The sequence below is a fragment of the Terrapene carolina genome, unplaced genomic scaffold, assembly GCF_002925995.2.
Source record: "Terrapene carolina triunguis isolate 2854851 unplaced genomic scaffold, T_m_triunguis-2.0 Scaffold838, whole genome shotgun sequence".
Taxonomy (NCBI): Eukaryota; Metazoa; Chordata; order Testudines; family Emydidae; genus Terrapene; species Terrapene triunguis.
This window is the reverse complement of record NW_020665189.1, coordinates 17,722,973-17,736,525: the sequence shown is the minus strand read 5'-3', so window position 1 is coordinate 17,736,525 and position 13,553 is coordinate 17,722,973. Positions and strand designations below refer to the sequence as shown.

Sequence of the window (13,553 nt, the reverse complement as noted above, 5' to 3'; positions counted from 1 at the left end):
ATAGTAAGCAGATGACGTGTCATAACCTTTACGAGACATACTTGGGCACAGTGCTAGAGACTGCTGCAATGCAGTCCTGTCGTTCTCTCTCCCCACCTCTTGTTTAATTCCAATATCTACCAAACTCTTTCTTTCCATTCATCTTGCTCACAAAGATCTTTGGAAAAGCCCAGCCCAATTACCGGACATCTAGAAGGGACCAAAGAGTCCATCTAAACAAAAATAGCCTATTGAAAGAATGAACTTGAATTTCAGTGAAACATACACAAAATTACAGGAAAGTTGTCTGAATAATAAAATTGTTGAGAGAGTAAACTGTCAGAAAGAGCTGGGGATTATAGCCTGATTAAAGCATTTATGATGCATAATGCCTTTCATCTTCAAGGAGCTTCAGAAACTTTAATTTTACTACTATTTAACTCATTTTACAGAGGGGAAACTGAGGCAGGAATGCCAAATGATCTGCTCAAGGTCCCAAGGAGAGTCATTTTCAGAGCTGGGATTAAAATTCAGGAGTTCCCAGCTTCCAGGTCTGTTTTCTCACCACTAGACTCTTCCTCCCTTCATAGAGAATTAGAGCTGTCAAATGAATATATTTGCTTTGTATAAAAAGACTACGTTTCCCAAATTTTTTTTACAGCACTACCTGTTATACAGTTGTTGCAGTAAAATTAACAAGTTTCTTCAGTACAAAGCATCAGGTATGTTTGAATACGTTGTAGTGCCTTCTCTATGGATACAAGGCAGGAAGGAGCTCTTTACATGCAACCCCTCCTGCCCCCCCCCCAGCTATCAGCTTTGAAACCACATAAGACCTTTCAAATGAAGCAGTTTCCTCTTAGCGATTCACGTAGACAGGGAGCAATGTCCATTTGCTATTCATGGATTTAAGTGCATAGCCCAATCCCAAGCTCCCATTGCTAAATCAACAAAGTGACTTTGCAAATCTAGGCAGTTCTGGCAATGAACAAATAAAAAGCGAACAATTATGCAATTTAAAAAAAAAACATGAGGTGATTTCTGATAGGTGGGGAACTTGAAACCTGAACTACTGCTTCCAGTAAGCAGTGTCAGGACATTGGAATCAGGAAAAGCAGCACCCAATTAAATAAATAAAAGATGAGAGATGTTAGTGTAGAGTCTCTGCTCAGAGAGAGAGTTGAGGGGGTGGGGTACAGGAAGAACAGGAGTCTGTAGGCAAAAAAAAGTTGAATAAATAAAAAACAGGGCCTGGATCTTTCAAAATTAGGGGTTTTCAATAGAGTCATTCTTGCTCCCACCTCCAGCTGATGGGCCGGCATATCTCATGCTTAGGATAATCATTTTCTCTTCCTCCCAAGTTGTCCCAAGGCCCACCCAACAGTCAGCCAACAGCAATCAGTTGTGCCCTGGGCCACTGTTACTGTCTGCTGCTCTGATCTCTTTCCCACTGACGCATCCATTGGCATGGATCAAAGGTCCTTTCTGAATCTGTATCTGAGAAGAAAGACTCATAAAAAATGGAGTGGCTGCAAATTGTTGGACATGGGGACATGAATAAATGATTTGCATTGTGTCAACAATGTTCTCACAGTTTATTTCTTGGACTCAAACAAGACTGGGATTTCCAAACCAAGACTGGGATAGGGAGGAAGGTGAAGGGGCGCAAATGGGTATTAAGAAAAAATAACATTAATCTGTCCAAGTGGAGACAAATCAAAGCTAGCCACTCTGGAGCACTGTAATAGCAAGACTTTACCTCGAGGGTGCCTCTGTGTGCCTCAATGGGGCATTGTAAGGGTCATCGCCTCTAGTGCCCCCTCTTGATCACCTCCGCCCGCTGGCCAGGTCAAATTTACATTCAGTCCCCTTTCAGGGTAACAAAGGTCCAACTTTAAGTTGACAAACAACCACACTAGTAATTCTCATGCTTCTCTTGGGCTACTCAGAAGTTCTCTGCTTTTGCCCCTATTCCTGAACCCTGCAGAGCTTTTTCTCTGTGCTTCTTCCAATCAGAAGTTTCCTCCACTGCCTCCATTCCCTGGGGACTCTGGCCAATTCCATTAGAGATCTCCCTGTTCCTTACAGGCCCTATTACAGAGTCCTTTCCCACGGAACCTGACCCACGTTCTGTGGGTCTCCTCCAACCTGACTTTCCCAGGTCATTCCCTGACAAGGTAACTTCTCTTGCTCCACTCTCCTGGGTCTCTTCCTTAGCAGGAGTTCACAGCTGTGTTTAAGTACTCTTCTCCCTGATCCCCTGCAACTGAAGACAGTCATAATTAAGACTCCATCGCATTCAGCTGGGGGATAGCTGTCTGGTCACAGGCAAGGCTGAGCCTGGCTTGCCTTAAAGGGCCAGCCAGCCAGCCAGCCAGCCACGGGCAAAAACAAGAGGATTTATCTGTGACTCCTTCTGAAATAGTCATCTAGTCAATTCCTTGAAAGGAAGAGTCCTCAACTATTCACCATTCGCAATTTCCAAACCATGTGTATTTTGCTTCCCAAAGTCAGCTGCTTTTTTTCCTCCTGTGACCGCGTCACCCTTGAATCCTTCATTCCTCCACCCCAGAATCTTTTGCAATGTTTTAAAAAAACCTTTCCCCCAGTCCTCCAGCAAAATGCTCCACAGTACACGTTTTTAAACATTTACAGTGCCACATTTGGACCAAAGCAGACATTTCCATTTATCACACATACATTTGATAACATTCCACATTTTAAAACTAAATCAAGAAGCATCATCTATAGCTTTTGATTGAAATTTTAATCAAGTCTACATTCGTCAATGCTATATATTCAGTAAACAGAATTACTGCAGTTATTTATTCTTCGTTGGTTATCTTTGCAACCAGAGAGGCTAGAAAAAAAATTCAACAAAAGAACAGTTCAGCATGTTGCATGTAAGTGATTTTTCTGAGGCCGACACATATCTGTTTGGAATGAAGAGACCTACTTGTTTCCCAGAGGTCAATTCTGTACCAATCTTTCATTCACTACATTTTAGACTGGATTCAAACCTGTGACCTAGAGGTGAAAGTTCTGTACATCATTTGCAGATTGTGCAGTCAGACAAGACCTAATTTGCAAAGAGATATGTATGTTCCTTGTAATTGGAACTCTTAGGATTGGCCTTGAATGATAAGATAGCAAGGTAACAATGAACATCCTTGATATTGCAATGACATGCAATTTTCTAGAAGGTAACAAAGTATGCAGTTAAAATAATCCTACTTTCTGGGGATTGAATGATCCTTAATGCCACAAAAGGACCCTACATTTCTACTTGATAAAATAATCTATTGCATCCTACCATGGGCACTATTCTCTCAATGCTAAAAGATGCCTATATTCTTAACTTATGGACTAACAATACCAAGTCTGTACTGACTTAAAACAGGTACTAGTCAGGAATACTTTATCATCATATAAATGTATTTTTTGATTTATCTGATTTGGTCAGAATCCATTTGGAAAACAATGAGCCAGATCAATTGAAAATGTATTTATTTATTTTACAAAAAACATTTTTGACTGTTGTTCAAACTCCACTGTCCAGTAATTTTGAGGTTCATTTTCTAAATGGTGCGTTCATTTGACATTTTGATTTCACACCTCAATGTTTCCGGTGCCAGGTTTTTTTGTATTAGCATCGAGAGCAGAATACTGCTGCTAGGATACTGTCTGACAGCAGATGGAGTGAGCACAACACCACTTAAAGCTCAGCTACTTAATGATTGCTAATCAGATTCTGCATTAGCTTCCAGTTGCTTATATTGACCTGTAAAGCCTTTGGGAAGCTCAGTCCAAACCACCTCTGTCACCTCCTGACACCCCCAAGCACAATTCTGAGGGCACCGGACTGTGGCCTGCTGCTTGTCTCCTCACAGCATCTCAATAAGCTGTTCACCATTGTTTCAGCCACTTAGCACCTTCTCCGTGGCGCTCGATGTCAGGGATTCTGCTGTTCATTAAACCAGAAACATAGGCTCCCATTTGCCCTTTGCCTTTAGTCATTAGTTTGGTGTTGCAGTCTGTTAAACTACTGCACACATTTTTTTTTTTTTTTTTGTAGCAAGCTTGAGAGGTCTTGGCACAATAATGCAATAGACCTTGAAGATGTTGTTATTAAAGCAGTGCACAAACAGGTGATGGCATTAGCAATGTTATGGCAGGTGTTAATTGAAAGAAGCCAAGAATCATGACTACAGTGATGTGCATTGACTGGCAACGAGAATTGCTAATTCACTGCTCCTTGATTTGCAGTGCTGTAGCTTGGGCCTAACCAAAGTAAATGTTGAGAATCTGATGTTCTTTTAAATTTAGTCAGCTGAGCAGGTTAGATATTCTTTTACCAGATAGTTAGATTCTCCACGGTATGAATTCAATTTTTAAATTTTTCCTTCACAACTTTGATACCACAATAAGTTGCTTGGCAGCATGCAACACAGACCTCATTTATTACGATTCTAGAGCCACATTCACAACTTGCTAGAAGCCCAAAAAGTACATCTAGCTTGCATAATAGGGGCACGTTGTATGCACCTATCCAGACCATACAGGTCTGAAAATTCCAGAGAATCTAAGTTTCACCTAGACAGTTTTTAAAGAATAGTACAATGGACCTATATTAGCTAACTAGTATCTCTTTGTTTTCGGTATGCCCTTTCAGTATGAAAGCTGCTAGATCAGTAATACTCAACCTGAGATTTTAGAGCAGTATGCAGCTCTTGTAGAATTATGGATTTCTTTTGTGCTTCTCAGGCATATGAGCGGAGCACCAATCACAGGAGTGCTTACCACACTGGCACATCGGGCAAAGTGGTTAGTTCTTAGCCCTCCCTGATGCTCTCGGTATCCAGGAAAAAAAGATACAAGGAGGGAAGAGAGGGTAGATATTATATCAAATGGAATTACAGATTCATGAGATGATCATGGAGTGATGTTCTGACATTGCACCAATATTTGATGACACTAAGTTGCAATTTTTCCTATCTCCTAGAACTGGAAGGGACCTTCAAGGTCATCGAGTCCAGCCCCCTGCCTTCACTAGCAGGACCAAGTACTGATTTTGCCCCAGATCCCTAAGTGGCCCCCTCAAGGATTGAACTCACAACCCTGGGTTTAGCAGGCCAATGCTCAAACTACTGAGCTATCCCTCCCCACAATGGGGAATCTTTGTGAGATGAGCACTAAAATATGATGTCCAAATTACCTTTTTGCAGTGAATGTAAAATTTTAAATTGATGTATATGCTTTTATTTAATAAACTTCAAATTTTAAGATGATTCATGCTTAAATGACATTTCATGTGCTCATGCCTAATGATATTAGGCAAAACCCATCCTCAGTGTGGCATACACATGTGTTGACTGGGATGAGAGGGTAGGAGATCCTGCATGAGGGCAATCTGTGTATATGCCACAAGCAGAAGGCCTCACTGGGTTGTAGAAAGCCAGTTGAAAAGTCAGTGATAATTTTTTCCTGAGTAAGGACTGAGTAAAAATCACATCAGGACTCCAGGATCTGTTCCCTACAATGTAACGTTTAAAGCAAATGAAATACTGATTTTCCTTCAAAGCAGCAAATATACCAAAATTCACATTACAGCAAAGTTCTCCAGTAGCCTGCAGTGTCCTGTTACTTGACTTGATGAAGAAATGAGCTCTACAGCACTTCAAGGTTTGCTATCATGGTTGTATGTCCAATGTTTATTGCAGATGTAGAAATTTTGAAACTTGCTTTTAAAGCTGATGCTAAGTAAATTTGACAGTCACATAGACAGCTACCCTGTGTTTATCATAATGCAGACCTTCAGTGAATCAGCAGAGAAACAGCTGGCAGATGCTTGTGGAACCTAGCCAGAAATCCCTAGGGATTGAAAGTGACACAAAAGCGCTCCAGTTTCAGTCTCTTTGTGTGTATAAGGCAAGCTCTCACATGTACTCTATGCAGAGTGTATAACTATGCTTTCCTGGATTATTATAGACCATTGCGCTTACTGGGTGAAAGGATACCACTACCTTTTGCCTAGAACTTTGGGTATTTGAAATTAATGGCTCATCTCCTCCTGCCTCTTCTGTGTGGGGGTTGGAACAGGATTGAACCATACCATTATTAGTTTGGAATGCCACATTCAGTTCTAGGCCCCTATTCTCAGAAAGATGATGACAAATTGGAGGGAGTTCAGAGAAAAGCAACTAAAACAATGAGGGGGCTGGAGGAACTGACCTATGAAAAAAGATGAAACGAATGAATGCAGCATATCTGTGCCAGGAGATAGCTGGGAGTGTGGGGAAGGGACTTTGATCACGAATATTTAAAGGATATAATTAAATACTAAGGATAAAGAAGAATTAATCAGGCTTATACAAAGGAGTATAGCTAGAAGAAACTGAATGCAATTAAGAAAGAGAAAATATAAGCTGAGTATCATAGATGATTTCCTGATAATGAAATTTAGAACTAGGCAGAAAATGTATATGTAGGGACAATCCTGTACTGGCACGGGGAATGGAGGTGACTACAGATAGGTCTGATCAATCTGCAATTAGAGTATTAACTTTTTAATTTATCTGGCAAATTAAGATGCTACAGTTTATAAACCACCATTACTATGATTCTGTGAACCTGCAGCCTATAGGTGCAAGCCTCCATAACCAATTACTAAGCCCATAAACCAGCCAATAGAGCCTAAAACACTCTTCAGTGACTACTGCCCTCTCTCCAGTTTGTAGCTGAGTCTTATTTAAATATGCTACTAAGAAAGGTTATCTCTTACCAGTAATGACTTTACATGTCAGTTTATCTCAGTTAAAAAAGGCAAAATGAAAAGGGCTGTGTTACAAGATACCCTATTTAAATTCACTAGCCCCCTCCCCCCCCGATCTGGGTAAAGGCAAGATGGGAGATTCCCCCACCAATCTCCTAGCAAGTTTTTGGAAAAGCATCTTTCTATCAGAGATTAAAAAAATAGAATTCTGTCCTCATATTTCCATTAAAACTGGAAACCAGAATTCATTATATTGAAGTCTGAAACAACAGCGATAACACAGTCTCCAATTCAATTTCTCCTAAGGTAATATTGTAAATCTGATTAACCGTTCACCTTTAGATGGGAGATCGGTTACTGTATTAAAAGAGAATGCTCTATTGCAACAAGATTATAATTCAGTTTTACAAGGCTTCCAGTGTCTAGAAGAAGAGTTTCAGGTACAAAATAACATATGCCAGATGATTCATAGGGAAGAAAAGAAAACTAGGAGACACCAAGCTCCTCCGTGAAAGTGCAGCTAACAAGAAGAACAAGAAATGTCAGCTTCCCATAGAATTCAAATTATTTATATTAGTTACAGCACATAACAAGTCTGACGGCAGTTGTATTATCTACCCTTTTTTCCAGGAGTAGGGAATCTCTATTGTCCTGAAGACACCCCATGTCCTCTGGCTTTAAACCTCCTTTAAGGCCACAAATATCTGGTGAAAGACAACTGGAAAGGGCTCTTTTCAGAGCCTTCTGATATCCCTGCAAACCAAAACACCACAACATATTGGGATAGCCGAATGACTATTTTTAATGTTTGACTGACTACGTATCCCATGGCTGGAGAAAAAGTGAGCCAGAGACATGATGTTCACTTCCGCAAAGCATTCACAGGTCTATCTGTAAGTTGGTAGATGTTTTTCATACACAAAAAAGTTAAAAACATATACTGGATCTTTGGGAAAACCAAAGACAGTTCATTGCTGTACTAAGGTTGCTAGGTTCAAAAAGAACATAGAGCAATAAAAAATGGCACAAGAGGAAGGGTGAAGAGCAGAAAACAACTTCTGTGCATTCCCCATTTAGCACTTAGAATTAGCCATCTCTGGTAAATGGTTTTCAGAAGCAATTTATCATGCCTCTTTTGTGAAAAAGGGAGATAATTAAAATTTCCAGCACAGACTCACTCAGCTAATGTCTAGCGTATTTATTTCTCTCTCTCCGTCTTCTTTGTCTGAGCAAATGTAAAATTAAACAATAAAAAAACACCTTTTTATCGTCTTTCCTATAAAGTTGTCAATATTTTTTCATTACCTCTGTTACAATGTGTCATTTTCTTAAGAGTGAAAATACTATCAATGCTACAGTTTGAAGGAAAACAGAAAGCAGCAGTTCTGCAGGCAATCCAGGAAACTGGGATCATGGACAATTTTGGTGGTGGGAGAGAGAAACTTTTTAGATAAGGTCACACATTTTTATAAACTTCTGAAATTAGTGTTTTCTTAGTTAATCTAGTAGGATGATCATCCTAATTTGCCCCTTACAAGGCATTATTTGTAAAGTTTGTTTTGTGATACCCCTTTAATTTTAGCTATCAAACACACAAATTCATTAGTTTCCTCTGTGGAAGAGTTTGTTCCCCAGTAGTTATTTTTCCCCCCAGAGAATCCTTCATTTTTTAAGATGCTTCTGAAAAAAAATTGAAGCAATTTTTGGTTTATGTAGAAAAACTGTATGATTTATTTACCTGCTGTAAATGAGGCAGACCATATTATTGATCTCTTTGTCCAACTGGTATCTCCGAAAGTCCTCCCAGGCATCTTTAACTGCTGTAATAGCCATAATAACACAAATTGGGATCACAGAAACTGCTGGTTGAAAAGCATTTACCACTGGCACAAAGTTCAATGCTGCAATGACCACAAAATATAAATTGGCAAAGCGGTGAAACTGCTCAAAGATATTCTTTGGGATGAAGGATAGGAAAGTGTATTTGGTGGTCTTGATTTTATTACAGTCATAATGTCTGTTTGGGTTCTCTTTCCACTTGCAGCTTTCAAAGGGTAAGTTGGATACGACCACCCATTTATTTTCATTTTTCTTCTTTCTTTTCTTTCCTTTTCCTCTCTTCTCTGACTCCTCATTTTGTGTCTCAGAATCTGAAGCAACATGATGGCAGCAAGCTTTCTTGAAAAAAAGTTTTTCCCTTATGATCTTCATAGAACAGCAGCCTAGAGCATATTTCCTTGACATCTTACTTCCCCTTAAAAATGTCGTTTCAAATAATAATAAAAATAAGGCACAGTGGTTTAAATAATCCAGAAGAATGCAAAGCAGTGGAATGAGGATTTGAGTTTCCCTGAAACAACTGCTGTCTTTCACTTGATGGAAAGCTACACCTGTTGGAATACAGACGTCACAGGAATAGGTAGTATCCTCCTCGAAACCAGTTCTGCCACTGTCAGTCAGGCTGACTCTGGGTCCTAAAGTCTGCCCCGTTGCAAGTCACTGATGACAAAAGCACTTCAGAAATGTGCTATTATTTGTGTTACTATACTTCCTGAAGCTTGTGCCAGGCAATCTTCTTTCTGAATATTATTACAGTGGGTGGATAAATTTGAAGACATATGCCCAGTCCTCTTCTTGAGGCTTTTCTGAAACACTCTTTTTAAAGTTGTTAGAAGCTAAAATTATTGCCAGTAAGTTAGTTCAAAGGGGAAGCCCTGATTTCACTGAAGTCAATGGAAGGCTGCTATTGACTTCAATAGTGCCAGGACTTCATCTCCTAAAACTATCCCTATCTGCCATTTGCTTTTGTCTCTACAGAACCAAGTTTAAGAGAAAAAGAAAACCTCTTGACCAAAGGACCCCGCAATGCAATCATCCTCTTTTAATGCAAGTTTACCACCTTATCATGTAGTCCCATCAGTTGTGGCAAGCTAAGAAGGATCTAGTCAGGGCAGCACTTGGACAAGAGACCTCTGATGCTGTAAGAAGTGTTGCTGGTAATTAAGAAGATAGTAGAAGCCATTCTCTTCCCTCTGAATCAGTACTGGCAAATGCCCCAGCACAAATGTAAAGGATATTATATTTCTGGAGGTGCAGTCATTCACATGAAACTTGTAGGGACTGGCCACCTTTGGTTATTGGAGATCTGATGGCAGAGATAAAGTGTTAACACTTATGTCCTGGTCACATTCTAATTTACCGATGAAATTTCCCGCTCTGGTTTCAGTTGGATACAATATTCTTCCCTTCCTGTTGCCAATGAGCAGTGTTATGCTATGCTGTTAAGCAGCTGCAATGTTCTATTCCAGAGTTGGCTGCATTTCAATGGTGGGTGAAGGATCCTCACCATCCCTAAGATCCTTTACCTACTGAGAAGGGGTGTTGAGGCTTAATTATCTGGCATTGGTAAAGTGGTTGGAAAACTTTAAGAGAAAAATGCTATAGCAATGCAAACACCCTGCATGGTGGAATAAAGGTTATTGACATCAGTCTGGGCTAAAATTATTTCCTTAGCTTTTTACCAATAATATCATTAGGAACCAGTCCCTATATAAAAACCTTTCCAAATTTATTAATTTCACTTATTGTGATCAAATGGGGAAAATATTGCAAAATAATGTGCTTAAACTGCACCAAATAATGTAATGTAAAAACAAACAGTCATTGTTCCATTCCACTTACTCATCATATGCTTTGGTTTTAGAGGAGTTTATCGCCTTATCAAATCTGTATCTCCTGAAGTCTTCAGTGCCATCCTTAACCATGATTACTAGCAGCACCACACCCAAAGGTAGCATCGTGATCTCCCTATGGAAAACTTCCACTTGTGGGAACCAGTTTAGGATGACCAGGAAGAAGAAATAGAGATTAGCCAACCTGAGAAGTCAAAAACAAATGACAATAGCCAGAAATTAAATGTGTCCTTTCCTGATTCACAACACTGTTTATAGGTCAAAACAGCTCTCTCTCTCTCTCTCTCTCACACACACACACACACACACACACACGTCTCCTTCCCCTCCTTCTCCCTTCCTTCCCCAGTAAAGGGCAGAATATTTCCTGACTACATTGTGATGTCTCCATTCCTTATGAGGATTCTATAGGAGATACATTTTCATAACATTAAAAAGAATTTAATTTAATTTAAGTATTATACCACTGTTTAAATCCAGAAACCTAAAAACTGTTTACTTCATGACTTCCCTCACATCCAGGTTTCCATATTTGCATTCATTTTTGATTCAAGGATTGCCAACTTTAAAAAGCAACAAAGTATTTAAAACTCATATTCAGAAATTTATGGGATTGTTTTTACAAGAAGCGGACGAGGCCCTCTATGAATTTACAGACATAAGGTAAAGAAAAAGATAGGCCAAACCATGGGATGACAGAACCTGGCACCATATTACAGAATGTTTATTTCAAAGTGAAAGATGGATGGGCAAATTTAATCTATCTTGATCAGAATGGCATTTCCCACTGGCTGCTCTTGGCAGGATTCTTCATGCCAAGGTCACTAGTCCTACAACCAGTAGTTAATCGGAAAGACTGAGCCACACAAACAACTCAGCTCTGACCACCCTTTATGGACAAGTTCTATATAACTTAATATTGATGACATCAACGCGCTTATGTAAAAATTAACATAATTGTATAAAATTACTCTAAAATCCTAAGAGAATAGAAGCTAAGAGAATAATTTGCTTTCAGCATGTTGTTTTGAGCCCTTTGTATAATTCTAAATCAGGGATATTAATTCTCTTATAGGATTATTCAAAAACCTATAGAAACTTTATACATTTCTATCAAAGATCACTTATGATGGGACAGATCTTAAAGCTGATAAATCATTTCCTTAGTTTTGGCAAGTGTATACCTGTGAAACTGTTCAAAGAGGTTTCGGGGCAAAAAGGAGAGCAAGGTGTATTTCGTGGTCTGTATCCCATTTCCAGAATAAAACCTAGAAACCTTCTCCCAATCTTTTTGAAGTCTCTTGTTGCTGGGAAACACAATCCTCCATTTGTTCAAGTTGTATCTCAGCCTCTTTTTGACAGAAGACAGCAGAGGTGTTGATTCCGACTGAGTCCAGGTGGATCCTTCGGCAGCCAGCCGCTGACAACGATACAAAGCTGAGTCCACTGACAAAGCCATCCACAGAAGCAAGGTAAGGCTGAAAGAGAAATGTATTACAAGGACTGAAAACCAATTCCATTATGGTAACAAATTCATTTTGTGTCTTGCCAGTGATGGTTTTAAAGCAGCAAACAATACAATTCAGCATATTACCTGTTCAGCTTCACGCTCAGTGCTTTCTGTACAGAAGTTAACTGGTACAACAAAAATATTTAATATGGAAAAAATCCATTTCTAACTCTATGAGAAAAATGCTTTATGATCTGTGTGTTCTAACTGTGAGTTAATGCAAATAAGGCAGATTCAAGCTGATTGTTCACAATTGAACTTCCAAGTCTATATCATTTCTTTATCTATATCATTTTATCTTTATCCAAGTCTATATCATTTTCTTTAATCAAACTGCCACAACCAAAGCTGTTTGGTAGTTTTTCTTTGACTGCCTCAGACTTGTGCATGATGGTTCTTCTGTTCATGTTCTTTTACAAAGGTAATTGGCTCAGGTGCTGAATCTTAAAGCACGCACAAAGGCTATGATGAGAATGAACTGCATGGTTATTTTAAACTCATTTACATGCACAAAAGGAAAAACATTCTTCAATCTCCATAGAAATCGGATTCAAATGCAGAACTCAACAAGGAACAATGGGTATTTTACTGGTTGGATAGATCTAGCAACTTGATTAGTAAATACTAGTGCTCTTATATAATGTAATAGTTTGAAACACAATCATACAGTAAGACCCTGATCCTGTTCCCATTGAAGCTAATAGCACAACCTTCTCCTTGGGCTGCCAACTTGACGTGGTGGAGAAGCTTGCATATACTTAAGACCCTAAGAGTGATGCCGTCAGGAGTCCTGTACTCCTGGTAGGGTCACCCATGGCGGTAAGGTCGAAGGTGACAAAGTGAAGCCCAGCACAACGCAATCCAGTATAAGACCTCAATGACAGAACAGGCGGATGAAGCTGGATCACCTCTCAATGGCTGTGAAGGCGGACAAAGGCTGCAACAGAAGAGAAACCGCCAGTTGTCTTGGACCTCCTTGCCACTGGACACCGGTGCCTCTTCCGCCAAGATTTGTGTGGCTGCTGGTGAGCATCAGCTCCCCCAAACTAAACTACTCTTGTGCAGGCTTCTTTCATAGGAGAACTTTTTCCTCACCCCTATCCATAGAAGTCCTGCGGCAATGGGCGAATTCCACACACACTGGGAGACAGCAGCCCAGGATAGGGATAACTGGTGAAGACTTGTCAGAGAGGGAACTTCCACTTTTGAGGAAAATCGCTTTGCCCAGATCTCAGAAAAATGCCAGAAAAGAAAGGAAAGACAACTGTCATGCAGCAATCACAGCCCAACCCTGCCTTCCAACACCAGCTGCAATGTCTGCCAACGAGCCTGTGGCTGAAGAATTAGACTCCTCAGTCACCAAAGGACCCATGAAAAATAAAACCTGTGAAAGAGATCATCTTCGACCTCGAGGGATTGCAGACAAATAGCACAACTCTCGGTGACTTCAAAGGTACGGCACTGGGCTCTATACCATTATGCCCAATTCAAACCACAGTAAAATGCATGAGTGTAGGGGCTGGAGGGAGACACAAAACGAATGGTATGGCACAAACAAGAAAAAGGATAAAGCCTTGTCTATATTCAAAGCTGTACTGGT

The 13,553-nt window shown here is 39.9% G+C and overlaps 1 protein-coding gene across 1 annotated transcript in view; it reads right to left on the bottom strand.

Annotated features, from left to right (window-relative positions):
• Window positions 1-11,914, bottom strand: part of ATP10B (ATPase phospholipid transporting 10B (putative)) — a 67,461-nt gene extending 55,547 nt beyond the window's left edge. The window contains exons 1-2 of the mRNA XM_029913753.1: window positions 11,628-11,914; window positions 10,433-10,627 (exon numbers count right to left, since the gene is read on the bottom strand). Of these exons, the coding sequence (XP_029769613.1) occupies window positions 10,433-10,627; window positions 11,628-11,902 (470 nt within the window). The 5' untranslated portion in view covers window positions 11,903-11,914. The remainder of the gene's footprint in view (window positions 1-10,432; window positions 10,628-11,627) is intronic.
• Between the last annotated feature and the right edge of the window lie 1,639 nt (window positions 11,915-13,553).